Below are 22341 nucleotides of genomic sequence, written 5' to 3'. Positions count from 1 at the left end.
ATTTGAATATTTACAGAATTGGGAGATGTACAGAATAGGGGTGTGCAGCGAAGCCATTATCTGTATTTGTATCTGCATCTGTTCATATGACAGAATTATCTGTATCTGTCTCTGTATTAGGATAGAAACGGGTGTTGGTGGGGCTTAAACCGGAAGTGTGTCAAAACTAAATGAAACACCCATTTTAAAGTGTTACTCTTACATTTATAGTTTCTGTTAATAAAATATGACTAGGGGCCTGGGTAGCTCAGCGAGATAAGATGCTGACTACCACCCCTGGAGTTCGTGAGTACGAATCCAGGGCGTGCTGAGTGACTCCAGCCAGGTCTCCTAAGCAACCAAATTGGCCCGGTTGCTAGGGAGGGTAGAGTCACATGGGGTAACCTCCTCGTGGTCACTATAATGTGGTTCTTGCTCTCGATGGGGCGCGTGGTGAGTTGTGCGTGGATGCAGCGGAGAATAGCGTGAAGCCTCCACACGCGCTATGTCTCCGCGGTAACGCACTCAACAAGCCACACAATGGAGGCAACTGAGATTCATCCTCCGCCATCTGGATTGAGGCGAGTCACTACGCCACCACGAGGATTTAGAGTGCATTGGGAATTGGGCATTCCACATTGGGGAGAAAAAAAAAAAAGCCTTGTATATGCCTTTTCATAATAATAGCCTAATAATAATAATAATAATAATTATTATTATTATTATTATTATACGATTATTATTTAAAAAAAATATTCTTTTTTTTTTCTTACCAGATGAAGCTGAATTTGTAGGCTACATTAACTGTGGAATATGTTGTGGTTTCTCCAGGTATTTCAGATATTAATATCTGCATGAAACTGAATTTTCGTTTGTCTGTTCATGTAGAACAACATTATTCTGGAGGCAAGAGGTGTCAAGCAAAATGTGAAAATGTCAAGCACACATTTAGCATTGAATAATAAATACAAATTCAAACATTAAAATAATTAAAAATAAAATCAATATAGCCTACAAATAGGTGAAATTCCCGTAAGTCTATCAGGAATTTTTACAATTATTTAGTTAAATAATAATAATAATCATAATAACAATAATCATCATCATAATAATAATAATGTTTCATTTATATAGCGCCTTTTCTATAGCAAATTTATCACAGTTTAAAGAAGAAGAAGAAGAAAAACATGTTTCAGTTTCTTTGATTTACATGAGGAGGAATATTCCTAATAATAGATGAATACTCTTTGGAGCATTTAAACCTTTATGGAACATTTTAACTTTTTTTCAGAATAAAGTCTTAACCTGTGAATTACCTTAATTGCTGATGTGAGTATAAATGTGGTCAACTTTAAGAGACGGATAAACGAGCTCCGACGTTAAATCACTTCAGGTCAGGAATTTAACATCGCGATCAGGTTTAGGCTAAAAATAAATACATGGGAATCACGTGTGAATCGTGTGATACATTAACAAATACATTTCAAAAGGTGGAACGCGTATATGATGTCGTATCTTAATTAATGTTACATTTGACAAGCTCCAGACGCACACAATTAAAGGAGACCACAAACGGAGTCGAGACCGCGGCCATCCAATCTGAAATCACACCGTGCACATTTTCATTCATAAGGTTTACACTTTAGAAATATTGGCTGCACAGATTCATAAATTCATTGTAATTTAGACTATGCTTATTTAAAATGTCACTTTATCCTTGTGCTTTTTGGATAATGAGTCATACTGATATTTTTTATATTATTTGGATTAATCCATTATTCATTTTGAAGCCATTATTCGTGCCTTTCTGAATAGGGTATTTGGCTTCGGGCACATCCCTAGTACAGAGATCCCAAAAAAGTATTTACTTTAGTCAGCTTTAAAAGTGTCTGAATGTCATTACGTTCAATAACAAAATATCAAACAAATGCTGCTTGAGCTTTTCTCATGGCTAACTTCACTTTTCGAAGACAATTTTGCTCAATGACTTTTAATCAACTGGTGTTAAGGTGATTTTTACCATAAAGTGTTCAAATCCTTTTTATCTTCATTTTCAACACCATATCTATTGTTTGATCATTAGGGGCCAAGCACCGAAAGTGCGTAGGAACCTATTGTATTTGTTAGTGTTCTTCTTCTTCCGCCATTGAAGTCATAGGAAAGTTATGAAATTTGGCACACTGATAGAGGACACTCTGAGCTATAACTGACCCAAAATCTGGGGTCTCTAACTCAAACCCTCTAGCGCCACCAACTGTTCAAAGTTTCATTTATGTTTATGTTTATAACTTTTGAACCATAAGGCCTAGAATCAAAATAATTTTTTCTGCCCACTTGATTTTCCGCCATATAGATTTTTTCCTAAAAATATACTCTTTCTAACTCCTCCTAGACCGTAAGCCCGATTTGCACGAATATTTTGGTATATCATCTAGGGACACTCACGACAAAAAGTTATAAAAAAGCTTTTTGTTAGACCAAACCGTATTTGAATAGCGCTTCAACGAATTTGTCGGCGAGCATGCCAAAATGGACGTGAGACTGTGTCTTCCCAACGCTTTGGTGTATTGACACCAAACTTGGTATATGTCATAGACATCATGACTTGAGGGTACATGCAGCATTTCATCACAGCGCCACCTAGTGGTCAGGAGACTTTGCTATTGCTATTTTTACTTATAACTTCTGAATAGTTTGACCTAAAATCATGAGACTGGTCTCCTTAGATTCCTTGGGGCATAACGAGTAGAATGATAGCCAATTTTCCTATGTTGACCATTGTCGTAAAATGCTTTATTTACAAAGGCATTGGCGTACCGTTACAAAACTTGTTATACGTCATCAGCACTGTGCCCTGAGGGTAGATATAAAGTTTTGGGTCAGCGCCAGCTTGTGGTCAAAAGTTATAATGAAATGCATAAAAATGCTTATAACGTTTGATTAATTTGACGTATCATTCTGTGACTGCTTTCTATAGATTTCTTGGGTTATGCCGAGTACGGTGATACCCAATTTTCCATGGTCGGCCATACTTCGTGCCTGCTATTTTGTATTGAATTGAAAACCTACTTTTTCAAACTCCTCCTTGGCCGTAAGTGTGATTTGCACTAAATTGGTAGTGTTTCATCTAGGGACGCTCACAGCAAAAAGTTATCAAAAGATTTTTTTTGATTCTCGAATAAGCACTCCATTGAATTTGATGGCAAGTTGCCAAAAAGCACCTGAGGCTGTATCTCTGCAACGCTTTGTCGTATTTCCATTAAACTTTGTGTGACTCATAACGACCACACCCTGACCTCACTACGTAAATATTGTGACTGCGCCACCTATTGGTCAAAAGTTATAATTAATTGCATTTTAATTTAGCAATTCTACGTCATAATCAGTGATGTCCAGTGACACTTCCGTACATGCCGTTGGTCTGCTTGGCCCTGTAATTGCTGCTTGCAGCTATATTTTCCAACCTATTTTTGTCAAATGTTTTGCTTGAAGAGTGTGCTTGTGCAATCTTTAAAATAAACTAAACTTGATATTTTTTAATCCAATGCAACGATAATCAGCTATTTTTAAGCAAGTCTGTATTTCTGATAAATTGTTCTATTTGCATTTAAAATAGTTAGTCTTACGTAAGACATTTATATTACAAGGTCAAGTTGAAGAAAGAAGGTTTCAAAGAGCATTATTTGCTATGAACAAAAAATAAATAAATAAAAATAATTGGACCTCACAGTTAAAATCTGCTGTGTGTTTGTCTTGGTGACAGCAATTTAAAAGACACGTTATCAGTCAATAACAAAAAGTACCAAACAGTACCGTGGTATTGTGTTTTTTGAAAAATAAGAGTGATTTGTGATGGCAGCCGGAACGGAAAGTAATTTCAGAGGTGGAGCAAGTTATTACATTTTGATGAAAACATAGTGTTATCTTTTGGAGTAGCAGGACTTTATAAATCGTGCACAACAAGACATAAGTAAACCGAGTTTCTATTTCATGTTCACTTCACAGAAACTCTCTTTAAGTTCTTACTGGTTGTTTCAGATGTTATCTCTCTGTTCTTGTAGAACCAGGAAACGGCAGGTACAGGTGAGCTGATGACATCACAGATGACTTCAGCGTCCTCACCCTGACGAAACTCCTGTGGCGTTTTCACCTCGCGGAACGTTAACTTCTCTGCATGACAAAACAAATAGAACATTACATATAACTCATGCACTTACTGTATGTTTAGCTTTTTAATCAGTTAGTTTACTTTTATAAAGTGGGAATTATTGTTTTTCTCCCCATCTCTCTGCATCCATTCTCATACTATTCCACAAGTGTGCTTGTAAAAAGAATTTTCACATATATTTCTCTCAGTCTGGACTGAACAGATTTTATTACTCTGAATCTCATCGTTTGGCTTCAGTTATGAGGTCAGGTCAGCCGCTCTAGGTCTTGTTTTTACACTGTGACTATTGCAATAATTTATTAATCATTTGTCTTCACTGACCCCGTTGAAAAGACTATGCTTTGCAATCTTTCTAAATGCCACCGAGAGGACACAAGTCCAAATGGACTTCACTGAGGGTTATTCAACTATAAAACAAAGTCAAATTGTAACAATAGAAGGTTACAATTCAGCAAAAAGAAGTGTGATAAGACTGATTTTCTCTACATGTCCTGGATCGGCCTAAATCGCACTGGCAATGAGTTATGATTGCCGTGGACTAATCTTTAAAACATGAATAACACAAATTGCCACAATTTCTAGGAAACTCAGCCGACTGTGCATTTGTAAAAGCAATTTCTAACTGACTGGCCGTGAGCTGACTGCGTTCGTTTGAGTTAGCGTAAATTAACTCACGGTAAATCTCTAATACCACTGTGGCCTCCTGGGTTTGTGCTTTAGCATCTGTGGCCTGGCATCGGTAAATCCCAGCATCCTCAATGATGGCGTTGTAGATTGTGAGTCTGGAACGCACTCCTTCTGTATGTACGACCACTCGCTGGTTCGAAATAATTCGCTCGCCTTGAGGGTTGAACCAGTTTATGCTAACTGGCTCACCGATGGCTGAGGAAAACATAAAACCAATACAGAGACAATAAAGGGTACTGTAAAGGGTAGTTCAAATAACAACAGTTCAAATATTATATATATATATTGTATTTTTACACAAAGACAAAATTCGTAAAATCTTACTTAGCTAAGAAACATGCTCTAAGCATGTACGTGAATGTAAACGCTCGAATTCACACGTTGTTGCATTCCGAAACGTGTCAGAGTGCAATTCGTAACGCAATGCAAGTGTCGTTGCATTCTCAGCGTTGCCATAAGGGGCACTATAGCTGACATTAGCGTAAACATTACATTTTCATTTAGCGTCTTCTAATATAAGACTATATAATTCAACCTTTTGCTTTACTTGCCTTGGGGGTGGGGGCATAGAGATAATTTTGGAGGGGGCAAAGCCCACCACAGCACCCCCCTTGATCCAGCCCTTTACTATAATATCAGCTACATTTACTGTATTTAACCTTGTGCGACCCCGCGTCCATGTGGACGTTGTATTTTGGCTTCCCTATATGTAACGCATAATTTAAATTAATTTAAACAGACTGAATACTGTTCAGAAGGCTCTAGACTGTCATTTAAGGGTTAAACTTTTGCCGCCGAGCACGTGACACAACATGACGTCGATTTCCTTGAACCAGACTCGAATGAACAGACGAATTAGGGGCAGTTAAAAAAGGTTTTACTCATGATTTGTGTTAAAAAAAAAGTTAATAGTCATAGCTAGCCTCTAGTGTTCATTACACCAGGAAACTGCTGCAAAATGTACAATGAGACACGTAAAAATCATTTTGCAAAAACGTAGGTATTTAACGTGATTCTATGCGACCTGGTTGATTTTTCCGCACAATCTAATGAGAAAATGTGAAAAAAAGTGCACAGATTCTGTGTGGGATGGGACATCGCTGGAGAAAATGTTCTATCTAACCTCTGATAATCCCAAACGTTGACCTCAGAAGTCTGAAATCGCTTGCTGCCATGTCTTAAGTCTTTAGGAAATGATTTATCGTATGTATTTACCCCCGACCCCCACCCTTTAACGCACCTCACATTTACTTTCTGATACATTTTTCTCACACTATATATTGACAGAGCTCTGTCGACTCGTTCTCTAATCAGATTCACGTCAGGCAGACGATTAAATTCACAGAAACGAATGCGTTTAGGGGCATGTGTCGCGGGAAAAGGTGGAAAGATATTCAAGGCAATACTGTGTCTTCAGTGTGGGTAATCGGCCGTTGAAAAAGTTAATCTCTTTGCTGTCAAACGGCGTTCCAACAGGAGAAATCAACAGGTGGGAAGTGAAGTGTAGCGAGTGCTAAAACGGACGCATAACAAAGCACTGCAAACAGTGTGAATAGCAATGAATGTATCAGTCATAAATAAATACATTAATACAACAATAAAAAACAAAACTTCAAAGGTGAAATCAGACTAATTAAATGATGCTATGGAACAAAGGTTTTATACTGGATCATCTCAAATTCCTGTTTATTGTTATTATCACACAAAGTTCAGCAGGGTCAAGTTTTTACCTGTACAGGTGAAGAATTTGGATTCTCCAACACTTAATTCCACTTTATTGAGTGATATTGACACCTGAAGTACAGCTGTGAAAGAAGAGAGATAGAGAGAGTTATTCATCACATATTTCACAGATTCTGAATCTAGAGAACATTATATCTGTCCTCTCAAACAGGAAGTGTGGGTAAAGTGATGTCACAGGTTTGGTTTGGTCTGTCAGTCCACTTTATAACACAGTCCCCAAGCTGTTTTGACATTTAATCACATGCAGGATATTATAGATCTATAATTCAATTTTGACTAGTTAAAACGCTCATTCTTAATATCGGCAGTGGCATTAATTCGTGGAAATTACCATTTTTGATGTCAGGAAACAGGTTTGCACAAATACAAACATTCATTCATTCATTCCTCGCAGAATTACACATTCTTGATGTGTTAAAAGTTAAAATTAAATTTTAACTAGTTAATGACAAAATATTTAAATCTTTAACTGCATTTTTACTAGTAGAATTTCACGATGATCTGTCATTCACTCCTGTTCAAAACACAATTACAGATATCTATAATTAATTTTTTACTAATTCCACTTTCACATATCAGCTGTGTACTTCTTACTAGTAAAAATTATAATATTTAATATCAATAATTCCATTGTTACAAGTGAAAATGCCCATTCCCATATCAACAATTGGATTAAAACTAGTAATAATGCTCATTTTTGATATCTGTAATTTTATTGTACCTAGTAAGAAAGCCTTTTACTATATCTTTAATTACTCCATTATATCTAAAATACCAAATCTAATTTACAGAAAGCATTCGCATTTTCTATATTTATAATTCCATTGCTGATATTGGAATGTGCATTTGCAATACTAACAATGTAATTATTGATTTAAAAAATATAAATTTTTACATTTATAGCTTTTACTAGTAAAAATTGGCATTTCCGCGAGTAATGATGTCATTTTTGTTACCAAGAATTACCGTTTTTACTAAAGCAAAATTACAAATTTTTACTGAATGACAGATATCTATCATTTATATCCTGCACATGATTAAATGTCAGAAAGGCTTGCGATGTATAGAGCTGCGTAAAAACATAGATTTTCCGATTAATTGCAGTCTTCATTTGAATGCGCCAAATAACTCTTAAAATCCCAAGATTGATCTTTTACTCTGTGTGTGTTTTTGTATATTTAGATTGTCTTGCAGATGTTACTGCTTTTATTTTGAAAAGTGAAAAAGCTTATTTTTGATTAAACAAATTCTTGATATAAAAAATGACATAATTACTCTCAGAAATACCCATTCTTGAAATAAAAATAGAATTTCAAATTGTACATTTTCTTATTTATATCTGTAACTGCACTTTCAGTAGTAAAATTTCACAATGATCTAATTCACTCCTGTTGAAAATGCGCAATTATTGAAATAAACACAATTATTATATTTTTACTAGTTAAAATTCAAAATACACATATCAGCAATGTACTTCTTACTAGTAAAATTATTTTTTTTCATATCAATAATAGTTACATTGTTACTAATGCAAATGTCTATTGATATCAAAAATGTAATTACAACTAGTAAAAATGCACATTTCTAATATCTGTAATTTGGTTTTCTACAGTGGCAATGTTAATTTCTGATATCTGTAATGTGATTGCAACTAGTAGAAAGCTTTTTAAAATATCTTTAATTATTCTTCAATGTATTAATATCTGAAATAGCAAATCTACACTAGAAAACAAACAAACAAACCAAAAGAAACAAAAAAATAAGATTTACACATTTCAATTTTAATAACAAAATTCCATCAAATTGAACTGAGAAATCTTTAAGAAAACAAACAAACAAACAAACAAACAAACAAAAATACACATTTCATTTGTCAATTTGATGGATTTTGTTAAGTAATTATAATGCGTAAATCTTAAAAATAGGTTGAATGAGTGTAACATAATAAAATATATTTAAAGAGAGCAAAATGTAGCATTTTCACTAGTTGTAATTCATTGTTGATATCAGAATGGACATTTGCACTTGAAACTATGTAATCTGTGATATCAACACATTTCAACTAGTAAGAAATTAATTATAGATATTTGCGTTTTGAACAGGAGCGAATGACAGATCATTGTGAAATACTACTAGAGAAAATGCAGTTACAGATATCAATAATTATGTTTTTTTATGTTGAAATTCCTATTTTGATATTAAAAATGAGTATTTCTGTGAGTAATTGCAGCATTTTGTGATTCAAGAATTAACATATTTACTCATTTGCATTTTAACAATTGAAAAATGAACTACAGATATAAATAATTGTTTAATTAGAAACAGTTTTGCATGAGAAATGCCATTTAAAGATGTCTTCCTTTTAGTTCTTCAGATCTGCTGTTATTTTTTTTTATTAATATTTTCATAATACTCTCTAATACATTAGAAGATGCTCTGTATAATTATCAGCATTAGCTGAGAGAGAATCTTTCATATGTAAGAAAATTGGACATTATAATTGAAATATACACAAATGAATCAGAATCAGATCAAATCGAATCTGGAAATCTGTACTGATACCCAGTCCTACAGTCCGATGTGCCGAAATGCTCAATATACACAGAAGAGTGCAAACGAAAGATGAATATGCATGTAAGAAAAGAATAATTACTCATAATATTTATTTAATATCTCAATTGTTCTCCTTTTGCTGAAGTCTCAGATGTTTCTCCTGAGAATAAGACTCCAGTAATCTCACATGTGTCTCCTCTAGAAGAGATCTCAACAATGTCTCAAACTGTGCTCAGATTTGCTCAGGATCTCACACACAGGTCTAATGGATCTCTCTGAGGGATACGGAGCAGAAGAACAGCCTGTTCTTTTATTGTTGCGCACTTGTCGTTCTTTTGTGAGCTAACGGCGTGTTGCTCCAACCGTGCCGCGTCTCTTCAGACTTTGCTAACTGCTAGCACGTCTGGCGAGGCTTTCTAATTTAGGACGCCGCGGGCTGATTAATGACCAAAGTGCAGCGCTGAACTCTGCAATTAGAGAGTGCGGCCGCCTCATGAGTGACTTTGATGGCTGCCACCTGAGGTGGAAAGGAAATGTCACCAGAGCGCAGGTGTGTGTGTGTGTGTGTGTGTGTGTATACTAGCTTTAGTGTTGGAGAGGACAGTTGACCCCAAAATTAAAATCGTCATCATTTTCCTACCCTTGTGTCGTTCCAAAACACGTATAACGTACTTTTTTTTCCATGAAACGCAAAAAGATGTTCAGCAGTATTTACAAACATTTTTTTTAATAACCCCCCAATAATAAAATTACATTTTAATTCAATAAAATGAAATAAACAATTGAATGTTTTTCTGATTATTTTTGTCATTTTTCTAAAAATGTAAATAAATAAATAGAAATACAATAAAATAAAAATTGTTTTAAACAATTTTCTTTTCCCTTATTTTTTTTTTCATAATAATTGAAAAACATAAAAATAACATTTAATGAAAAATAAATAAAATTAAATAAATAATTGGGGTTTTTTTTCTGATCATTTTTTTGTAATTTTTCTAAGAATTTATATAAAAAACAAATAAAAATAGAATAAAATAAAAACTTAATTAAATAATTTTCTTTTCCCTTATTTTTTCATAATAATTGAAAAACATACAAATAAAACAATGAAAATTAAATAAAATGATGTGCATGTTTTTTGTTTAAAACCATTTGTTTCAATTCATTGTCATTGTATGGAAAAGAACAGCGGGAACATTCTGCAAAACATCTCATTTTCTGTTCCACTGAAGACATAGAGGTTTGGAACAACATGGAGGTGAGTAAATGATGACAATTAAAATTTTTGGTGAACTATCCCTTTAAATCAAACATTAAGTGTTTAAATAAAGACTAAGTTAGTAAGTTAATGATTAAAAAATGAAAAAGAACCAACACGTAGCTTGTTTTTTTTTGTTTTGTTTTTTGTTTTTGTTAAGTAATCAGATTAGTCCATCGCTTGCGCACACAGATGTTTGGCAGGTGGGAAAATTAATCAGAAATTACACCTATGCAAAATAATAAAACACAAACCTGTGAGAATAATTAAATTCTTGGAGAGATTAAAGAGATATAATGTGTATAAAAATGGCAATTGTTTCTAAAAACTTGAAAACAGCAAGGATGAACAGACTCGCTCTGAAGATGAATATTAATACTGACACTGATGAGTGAGCATGCTTGACTAGTTGTCCAACATAATCGACTAGTCATTAGTTAACCAGTCAGATAAACTAGTCGTGTTTATCTGTATTGTCATCTTCACAGCAAGGGTGTTAGCATGCTTAAATACAGTAAGCTATTGCGTCCATTTCAATGTTTTCAGTGTCTCACAAGAGCACTGCGTTAAGATGGCGTCTCAAGCTAAAAATAGTCACATTTTTAAAACACATTCCTGAACAAAACGCTGTTCCTAAAACGCAAACATGTGCCCTTTGTGAACGCCCCCAATGAAGTGGCCGTGAGTGTCTTTTCTTACTTCCGTGGAACAAAAATGGACATGTTTTTCTTCCATATAACGAAAGTGAATGGTGACTGAGGCTAACATATTCTTTTATGTTCCACAGAAGAAAGTCATATGGGTTTGGAACAACATGAGGGTGAGTAAATGATGGCATAATTGTAATTTTTTTTCGGTGAGCTATCCCTTTAACAAAGACTAGTCATTAAAGCAACACACTTGTCAATTTTGAAAATATGTAGTTTAACAGATCTCTCCTTTGCACATGAATAATCTATAGATAACAAACTTCTCCTTTGTATTCAGAACAAACGCTCTCTTCTCAGAAAATGTGTATTAACTGTAATTAACATGCAGACGTGACGTGCGAGTGATCCTCGCACTGTCACTGCCTGTCATTTTAATTTCAGGGGGCGCGAGAGTCTCCACAGACACACAGGTAATAACAGAGAGCAGAACCTCCACTGAGACACACTTAAAGAGTGCCAGGACATGCTGGGATCTCGTTGTGAACAGAACGGGGTGTTTCTATGACATAAACACATGCTGTGAGACTCTCAGGCATAAATATGTCTGCTGCTTCACACCTGCCACTCCAGAGATGAGAAGAAGGTTTGTGTCATGAAGACTTATCATGTGTTAATAAGCTAGTTGATGTTTAATTATCAGTAAAAATCCAGCATGCATCAGTGAGCATTTATTTTTACACCCTCGTTTTACCCCTTTTACTTTGTTGCTATTGCCTGATGCAATGCTGTAAAATGTTACAGTGTAATTGCTTGAATAATTTCAATAAATTAAATAAATATTCTGGGTTTAGTAAAGCTGTATGTACAGTATCTGTAACATGCTGCCAACTACCACAGAAAATAATAGTCAAAATAACAATTAATAAGAGTAATAATAAAATACTAATAAAATAATAAAATTACTTATTTAATATATAAAATACATATAAATAATCTTCTACAGCACTATTACTCTTGTATAAATGCAAATGCTCATTGTTAGTTCATCTAGTTACTAATGCATTAACTAATGTTAACTTATACAACTTTTCATTTTAAAGTGATAGTTCAACCAAAAATGAAAATTCTCTCACCATTTCATTTTTCTAATAATATAAATAAACAAAACTAATAATAATTTTTTTTTAAATTAATTTAAATCAATATTTATCATTTTATATTTTTCCTGATAATTTTTTGTCATTTTTTTTTATAATTTAAATAAATAAAAGAGGGAAATAATATAAAAATTAAATAAAAAAGAAATATTTTTTTCTAATAATCAAAAATAAATAATATAAGTTACAGATATTATATATATATATATATATATATATATATATATATATATATATATATATATATATATATATATATATATAGTCTTCTTTGTTTTTGTTTATAAATCTCCACTTTCACTTTCACTTTCAGAATGTAAAAATAATGTGAAAGTGAAAGTGGAGATTTATGGTAAAATAATGACTTAAATATTGATCTGTTTCTCACCCACACTTATCATATCGCTTCTGAAGACATGGATTAAACCACTGGAGTCATATGGATGACTTTTATGCTGCCTTTATCTGCTTTTTGGAGCTTCAAAGCTCTGGCCAATTATTACTTGCATTGTATGGACCTACAGAGCTGAAATATTCTCCTAAAAATCTTCATTTGTGTTCTGCAGAAGAAAGAAAGTCATACACATCTGGGATGGCATGAGGGAGAGTAATGTTGAAATTAAAATTAACCAAGATTAACAAGTGGTGTAAACGTGTTACTTGTTATTATAATGTTAAGAAATACAACCTTTATGTAAAGTGTTCCCCTTACATAAATAGTCTTTTAGTGGTGATCCATGTACACTTTATGGAAAATTCACATAACATGTAAAGCTTACATGGCCATGACAGGAGTTTAAATAATGGATGTTACTTTATGTTAAAACTTGTGTTAATTTATTTTCTCAATTTCTTAAAGGAACAGCAAACCCAAAAAAAGAGGAGCAGTGAGTTTCAGCACAGTTTCCTGACAGTATGCTCTTGTGGTTTAAGATACAGTACACCGCTTTCACAGCAAGACTTCAGTTTTCACGAGATGTTCTGCCACGTCAACTTACAACACCAACAGTCTCAACAAATATCTGTCATGAACTGAACTTCTGCAGCAGCATTTCTCAGAGGAGCTTGGTGTGGAACATGACACAAAGTTCACCAAACTAAACCTGTCTGTCATGAAGACTAATAGTAGCAGCATCTAAAAACCATGCTGATGGCATTTGGCTTTTCGTCTTTCTTTTTTATGTTTACCAGCTCAAATGTTATGTTTGTGAGACATGATTAAGGTGAAGATAAAAAGACAAAGCGTTCAGAATGCTTCTTATAAGAACAAATGAACATGATGAAGCAACAGTGCAGCCTATATTACCAGTAAATAATAAGCATGAATCATTGATTGGTCAAAAGAGTGCCCTACTGTCTTGCAGTATACCATATTTTGTTTATATAAATATCTATTTATACAATAAAACAATTGTACAACAACAGTCTCACAAATTCCCATGCACCACCACTACACATTCTATGCAAATCAACGGAAGAGTCAATTAATACCAATATTTGTCCCAAAAGTGAAAATGTGTATTTGACTCCTTGGTTAGCCCAATGAAACAAAACTGTATGTTATTTATTTATTTATTTGTTAATATAAATAAATAAATAAATAAATAAATATGTGCTAAAAAAAATAATGCTTTAATATTTTAAAAATATATAAAAAATATATTTTAATATTTATTTTTAGACCAAGTTGACCCACTACTTTTAAACTCTGGTGGATTTTTGGACTGTCGTCTGCAATTTTTCACACTGAAATTTAAAAGCTCACCATTCACACATACTGTGGATTAACTGCAAAAAATTGGTCTCATTTTTTAGAGAACCCCCCAAATAAAAAACAAAAGACTCCAATTATTCATGAATAATATTGTATGTGGATATAAATTTTTTTTTTTTTTTTTTTTTTTTTGTCCTAACTTTGTAAACATGTAATTCTGGTTCTGTTCACTCGACCTCACTTTGAAAAGTCTCATTTTATTCCACTAGATGGCAGAAAGCACTAGAAATGTTTTTTTCTCAATCACATTCCATCACAATATACAGATCTGAAATGTAGGTGGCGCTCTAACGCATTTTAGCCCTCACAGATGTGCTCGTCCATAGACATTCAGTCTAATTTTCAGTTCAAGCACCACCCTCATTATTTCTTTGAATATCTCGGCCTCTGAGTGGACTAAAAGCTCAATCTAGGTGTCATTAGAAAGCTGAGATCCTCCACTTTGCGATGATATAATGATATATAACATTTTATCATCAATAGTCGAAAACATATTTTTCTGATGATTTGTTTTGCAAGCTTTTCCTGCGGTACTACATATTTCATTCTAGACATCTAAGATGTAACATTGGATTTTTCACACAAACAAACTCACAGACAAGTAAACAATGGTTCATTTTTTAGAGAACTTCCTAAGGAAAAAGCAGATATAATGTTTTTAGCTATTTATCAGCAGTTATCGGAGCATAAAAGTAACTTACAGAAATCATATTTCACATTGTGATTCTTTTAAAAAATTTGTACTGTGGTATTAGGGCAACAAAATAAACTGTACAGTCATGTTCCTGAGAATGAGAGCTTTCATTTGATATATGACTTGTACATTTATGTGCTTTATGTTTATATCAATATTTCTACCCTATTACCTCTAGAGGCGTGGCCGAGCGACGTCTGTGGAGAGCGAGGCTGGGAGAAGGAGAATGGTAAGGATTGATACCTGTTGGTAATTATGTCTAACAACTGTTCTGTGTTTCAGTGAGAGCTGGAGGGGGATAAAATGGGTGTCCACACTGCTGGAGGGGAGAGAGAGAGATGCACGCAGCCGGGTTTGTGTTGTGGGTGCATGTGGTGCTAAAAAGCCAATACTTTGTGTTACAAAGTACTGTCAATAAAAGACTGCATGTATTGTTTACTCGGCTCCTGCTTACTCCAAATCCCGGGGTTCGGCACAACTGTCACAGTATCTTGCTCTCTTTATTAGATATTTTTACAGAAAAACAATATTTAAACTCTCATTAAGAATACGATTTTTGCAGTATCTCTTTGTCCTAATATCAAAGGTATTACTAGAGAAATAAAAGTGCATTTTCAGCATAGAATTCATTATACAATATAATCACATCTGGCAACAGATGCATGAAAATAGCATTTTAGCTTAGCATAATGCTAAATGTTCACATAAAAATGTACTGTTTTTGCTGGTCCAAACTTCAAAACCCCACAGAGTGAAAACAACGGCATCCTTTTCTGATCATATGTGGATTCTGTTCATATAATATATTATTTGTAGCTTTCTATACGATGTTTAAGGCTACACCTGTTAGCAATTCTAGTAAAAATACTCTAACTGCATAAACAACATTGACAAGGCATGTAACTGTGTATTTATTGGATTTATGTTTCATCTGTCAAAGTGTTTCTAACTGTTTCTGTTAAGCTGTAGAAACACAATATTAAGCTCCCAAGGGAAAGTTCCTCAATGACGTCATATCCAACGTTTCACTCACAACAATGTAAACTTGTATGAATGAAACACATCATAAGAAAGTGTTTCACCGCTGTTCAAACGCTGCTCGGATCGCAACATTCATATGGATAAATGTTTTCCAACTGAAAGGACTAAATATTAAATTAAGCAAATGACAATAAAAGGCAAAGTAATCTCTTCAGTAATCAAAATACTTTTTGAAAGTAACAGTAAACAGTAACAGTAGTGGAATACAGCTACTAATATTGTTTATTTTAAATACGTACTGGTGAACAGACTGCTTATTACTGCAAGGATGTTCAGGAGTATCTTAAAAGGATGCAGGGGTTGGAAACATATGGCAAGCGTGCCACCATTGGCAGTGTGGTAATTACTGGCACACGGGCGATAGCGAGAGAGTAGACAAACCTCATACACTCTCACTCCAAGGAATTACATTTATCTATTCTCTTGGATCTATTCTTGTGCATTAATACTTTTTAATGGAATTAAGTTGTCATTACAGCAGTCTATTAATTACTGAACTTGCATTCTGATTGGCTAGTCCAGCCAGCCACTATTGCATTAAAGAGTCCCGCACTTATCATTCCAAAATAAATACATTAAGTAATTATAATGGATCTATTATGTAGCCTGTTAACTACTTTATAAGAACTTGTGATTAACTTTTGGAATTTGGAGCTCTTTATTCGGCCAACCACCATGAGGCAGTTTTCTTCCGTTAGGAATGAATATCATACAAGGAAAAATCACTTTGCAAGTAAGCGTAATACAAAGGCCTTTATCCATAAGAAACTAATAATAACCCTAAATTAAAAAGGAAATTAATAGCCATTCAGGAGAGATCACAACCATTTATTGTAAGAATGCTTATTATTAAAAGAGGTGGACTGAATCATGTGATCCGTCAGTGGGGGCTTTTGTCAGCCAGGCGGCTTCTCACTATCGCCCGTGTGCCAATAATTACCACACTGCGTGCCAATGGTAGCATGCTTGCCATATGTTTCCGACCCCTGCATCCTTTTAAGCTACTCCTGAACATCCCTGCAGTAATAAGCAGTCTGTTCACCAGCCCACACACATCCCCAACCCTGTAATAATGGTACAGCCCACAAAGCAACTTGCAAGATGCACAAAATTAAAAAATAGAAAATGTTTCCCCTTTTTCTCCCAATTTGGAATGCCCAATTCCCAACGTGCTTCTAAGTCCTCGTGGTGGAGTAGTGACTCGCCTCAGTCTGGGTGGCGGAGGACGAATCTCAGTTGCCTCCGTGTCTGAGACCGTCAACCCGCGCATCTTATCACGTTGCTTGTTGAGCGTGTTGCCACGGAGACATTGCGCATGTGGAGGCTTCACGCCATCCACCGCGGCAACCACGCTCAATTCACCATGCGCCCCACCGAGAATGAACCACATTATATCGACCACGAGGAGTTTACCCCATGTGACTCTACCCTCCCTAGCAACCGGGCCAATTTGGTTGCTTAGGAGAATTTAAACTGACTGAATACTGTTCACAAGACTCTACACTGTCATTTAAGAGTTAAACTTCTGGCGCACCGAGTCACGTGACGCAATAACATGCCGTTGATTTCATTGAAGCACTTCTATGAGCGCAGAGTCAACAAAAGTGCCTCTGGTCAGAAATCTCTTTACGTTTTTTCATTGAAACCTGTTTGGATGTAAAGAGTAGTGTCTCTAGTTTCGTTTGAAATGCCGCTTTAAAACATTCATACATTTTTCGCACATCAGTACGCTGATAAACATCATGTCCACATACATGGATTTTAGGACATTATTCCCTCAAAAGTAAAAAAACAGAAAAACACGTTAGTTATTTTGAATATTTTTCAACATGAACACATCTGAGGGTCATTTAGCTTCATTTTAATAAACATTCTGTTATATTTTATTTTATCACTAGTACAATACGGTTTGATTCATTAACATTAATAAATGCATTCCTATATTTACTGTGTATTATCACATGGGTTCATCCAAAAGCTGAAAAATGTTGCTTTCAGAGTCTTTATATGGAGTTAGGATGAAAATAAGGTGCATTTGAAACTGTTCTGAGACCAGTGCAGACAGACAGCACACTGGAGGTTAAGTCATTCACTACATAGGGAGCAAGGGAGCATCCTATAGCTCTCTATGCAATTAAGTGCATTCACTTCTAAAATCTGATCAAAAGTTCAGTTTCAGGCTGCAGATGATGTTTGGATCACTCAACATGTTTGACAGACATGTGACAATGATAATCAGTACATAGATTCAGAATTTATAATGTATCATTTTATTTTAACATGGTTGGCAGTGATTGGATGATGCTGGACATTACTTTGAATCTGAATTAATTATGCTAATTTATGATGTAATGTCTGTAACATCTCAAAAACATGAATAATCAACACTCCTGAAACATAATGAACAATCTGATTAAAAAAATCTGACTTTCTATAGTTTGGTATTATAAAAGATTTCACAACATAGTCTCACTGTCCACATATGAGGACATACATTTTTAGGAAAACTATTTGCTCTAGAAAAGGTTTATATATATATATATTATTTATTTATTTTTTTGCTTGTTTATTAGGTGCTACTAGTTACAAATCCAACAGGGAAATGGAAAATGCACACAGCAGTCACACTCGGGTCTCAGGAAGAAAAGGGGGATCTTTAGTGCCACTGTACAGTAATCAAGAATTTTGAATGGGTTTCAACACGGGTCAAAATGACCCAAAGGACAAACACAGGGTGCAGTTTCTTAAGACAAAGGTTAAGAATAAAGTTTGCACCATGGTACTAAACTCCTGAACCACCTGCAACTTCCTCTAAAATACTGTCACTTGATAAAGATTAGAAGTTACTAAGAATACTTTAATCTTTCACAAACTCGCCGTCATTTGACAATTAACATGCGCACACACACTGGTGACATCACAGCATGAGAAACTGGGTTTCACACGGATGGGACCCCTACGGCGAGATGGACTGTCACCACACTAGCTTCTCTCAAGTACTTTCTCTCTGAGCTCAAACACACAGACGACAGCGGCCACCGAAAGCTTGCCCCTGCTGGGTGGATCACACCCCCGCGGATACACTCGCTAGTGCTGTCACCACCGCAACCACTGAATGTTCAACCATTAAAACTATGCTAACGCAATGAACGGGCTGGAGTAAAATGAGAGACAACTTTAAACTCTGAAGTTATGTACTTCCTTCTTTGGAACTGTTGATATTGGGTCTCTATCCCTCTCAGTACAGTGAAAAGAAAATGTAATTTGATATCTGAATCCCCAAAGTAATACACAGTGTTGAGTGACATTCTTATAAGGACGACATGACAGAAAGGTGAAATAATACAAATGAAATATGAGACACCCTGATCCGTATTGCTGATATAGAACGATCTAACAATCCGCCTGATTTCTTTCTTTTTATGCTGAATTCAGAAGATGAGATGTGGTTTGTTGGAGAGGACAGAGTGTATGAGGAGCTGATGATGAAGTTTATAATGGAGATATGAAAGAGCTTGAAAAAGATATTAAACCCGTACTATACTAAAGCTCTTTGACACATCGGTTTCCTCATAACAGAATGATTCAGGCGCCACTGAACAAATAAGCAGATCGACACTGAGCACTTATATTATGGTATGTCTCCATCTGAGATGGTGCAAGTCATTGTGTTATCAATTTATCTGTAGGTTGTTTATTGTTAACATTTAATTAGATAATAATAATTACTAGATATTTACATTTCAGGACAAAGGTGAGCTAAGCTTGCCTGTGCAAAACCGCAGTGCTGCTAGTGCATTCTGTGTGGTTTCTAGGGTGTTCTGGGTGGTTGCTAGGAAGTTCTCAATGATGGCTAGGATTCCTGGGTGGTTGCTAAGGCGTTCTCTGTAGTTGCTAAGGTGTTCTCAGTGGTGGCTATGTTTTCTGGGTGGTTACTAAGGCGTTCTAGTTGGTTACTAGGATGTTCTGTGTAGTTTCTAATGGGTTATCGGTGGTTGCATGGGTGTTCTGGTTGGTTGCTAGGGTGTTCTGTGTGGTTGTTATGGCATTCTGGATGGTTGCTAGGGCATTCTGGGTGGTTACTAGGGCGTTCTGGGCTTTCGTTGTGTTTATTTGGCCATTCTGGGTGGTAGTTAGGTCACTCTCGGTGGTCAATAGGGTGTTCTGATTGGTTGCCATTGGATGGTTGCCTGGGCATTCTTGGTGGTCACTAGGGTGTTCTGGGTGGTTGCTAGGATGTTCTGTGTAGTTGCTAGGGGGTTCTCGTGGTTACAAGTGTGTTCTGGTTGGTTGCAATGGCATTCTGGATAGTTCGAAGGGCCTAGGGCATTCTGGGTGGTTGCTAGGGCATTATGGGTAGTTGCTAGGGCATTCTGGGTATAACTAAGGCACTTTCGGTTGTCACTAGGGTGTTCTGTATTGTTGCCAAGGCATTCTTGGTGGTCACTAGGGTGTTCTGGGTGGTTGCTAGGGAGTTCTCTGTGGTCACTGGGGTGTTTTTGGTGGTTATTAAGGCATCCTGTGTGGTTGCTAGGATGTTCTGGGTGGTTGCTAGGGTGATTTGAGTGGTGTGCAAGGGAGTTCTCGTGAACACTAGGGTGATTTTGGGTTCTGGATGGTTGCTAGGGTTTACTGGTGGTTTCTATGTCATACTGGGAGGTTGCTAAGGCATTCTGGGTGTTCTGTGTACTTTTTAGGGCATTCTTTGTGGTTGCTAGGGCATTCTCAGTGGTTGGTAGGGCATCCTTTGTGGTGCTTAGGAGTTCTGAGTGGTTGCAAGGGTGTTCTGGATGGTTGCAAGGGCATTTAGTCTGGGACTTAGTCTATGGAAATTTTTTTTTATTTTTTTTGGACATGTACCATGGTAATACACCTTGGCATACCATGTAAATATCACTACTATATATTAATAATTTTTTCACTGCCATCAATCGGAAAAATGCTTTCAAACATACTGTAGCTACTTGTCCATTCCTCTAAAGGCAAGTATGAATCCTGATTACAAATCATCACGTGTCATTTGTGCTCAGGTCCAGTTCTCTTCATACAGATCTTTGCTTCATTTTCTCCTCATCTCATTTGCCTTTGATTCTTCATCTCACATCTATATCTACATCTGCTCTTGTGTTGTCATCCCTCTGTCTGTTCCCTCACTCTTTATGCATGTTTTCTATTTCATGCTGTTTGATTTAACTGGTATTGTCACTTCATATCTGGTATCGAGTGCAGACAGTCAGACCGATATGATGTTTTGTAGAGTGTCTAGGCCAGCGAGACATCAAACAAGTAAGATCACTTATATCATGCATCTATATTTCAATTATTCATCCGAGCACTATTCCAGGAATCACATCGGACCGTTCTGATGCACAGCCCAGGAGAAAGGTCACATCCCAGTCACCGCCACTCCTCTTATCTCTGTGGCTCTTCTCGATGTCATTTCCACTTCATTAGTTTTCCATTTCCTCTAATCTCTCGCCCGCCACTGACAGCACAACAGAAAGCGACAACATCTTGCAAAATCTGCCCTGAAATTGTTCTTTAGCTGTTGATGTTGTTGGTGCTGATATTCAAGGTGAAGTTTTGTAGGAAAGATCGTTGAAGATGGGATACCAAATTATGGACAGAGAGGATAAATGTGCATATGAAATGAAAAGATTTCTTCTGAGAACTCTTTAAAAACACATCCTTACTCTCGGCATTTAAACAATGTTCCACTTTGCTTTAATAATAATAATAATAATTATTATTATTATTTATATTATTATTATACTATATATGTATATAATATTCACTCAGCATTGTAGTTTACAATAATAATAATTATTATTATTATTTACATTATTATTATTATAAATGGCAATAAAGACAATATAATAACAATAATAAAAAATACAGAGTAAATATGTAAATGAATTTAATTCATGATATATATATATATATATATATATATATATATATATATATATATATATATATATATATATATATGAATTAAATTCATCCATCTGCTTAATAAAATCACACAGTAATATATTCATTAACAGTATTCTGTGTGTAATCTCATTAGCGTGGGCCAATTAAATCTCTTCTTACAAATAATTAGATGCTGCTGTCGTTTCTAATCAGAAAGAGAAATAATAACAAAAGCTTTACAATCTGTTTCTGTAATTGAAGCCTTCTGCATTTGTTTCAGGATAACTCATGTAAAAGGATAAAAGCAAAAGACTACATTTCATCTCATTGTTGACTAGGAGAATTAAGTAAACCTAATGGACAAATAAAAAGCATTTAAAAACAATTATAATAATCATAGCAATATTCACAATGTTTGTTCATCTTTATCATCAATACAATAAGGACCACTGACAAGCATGTTGCCTATGACAATATTATCTGATTGGTCCATTAATTAATTGGACAATCAGAATCAAGTATTCCAGAGAGCTGTGTAATACAGGTTTCCCAGCCTTATATAAACAAATGAATTTCCAGGAGGAAATTTGAAATTTGCAAGGGCATATTTGCATTCTGGGTGGTTGCTTGGGCATGCTGGGTGGTAGCTGAGCCATTCTGGGCGGTAGCTAGAGCATTCTGAGTGGTTGCTAGGGCATTATGGGCATTCTGGGTGGTAGGG

At 35.2% G+C, this 22341-nt stretch overlaps 1 protein-coding gene across 2 annotated transcripts in view; it reads right to left on the bottom strand.

Moving 5' to 3' along the window:
* LOC127443365 (neural cell adhesion molecule 2-like) overlaps positions 1–22341 on the bottom strand; it is a 256635-nt gene that overhangs the window by 57905 nt on the left and 176389 nt on the right. For both annotated transcript variants that reach the window (XM_051701889.1, XM_051701890.1), the window contains exons 2-4: positions 6565–6639; positions 4823–5029; positions 4006–4149 (exon numbers count right to left, since the gene is read on the bottom strand). In XM_051701889.1, coding sequence (XP_051557849.1) covers positions 4006–4149; positions 4823–5029; positions 6565–6639 — 426 coding nt within the window. The remainder of the gene's footprint in view (positions 1–4005; positions 4150–4822; positions 5030–6564; positions 6640–22341) is intronic.

The sequence above is a fragment of the Myxocyprinus asiaticus genome, chromosome 7, assembly GCF_019703515.2.
Source record: "Myxocyprinus asiaticus isolate MX2 ecotype Aquarium Trade chromosome 7, UBuf_Myxa_2, whole genome shotgun sequence".
Taxonomy (NCBI): domain Eukaryota; kingdom Metazoa; phylum Chordata; class Actinopteri; order Cypriniformes; family Catostomidae; genus Myxocyprinus; species Myxocyprinus asiaticus.
This window is presented reverse-complemented; position numbering and strand designations above follow the sequence as displayed.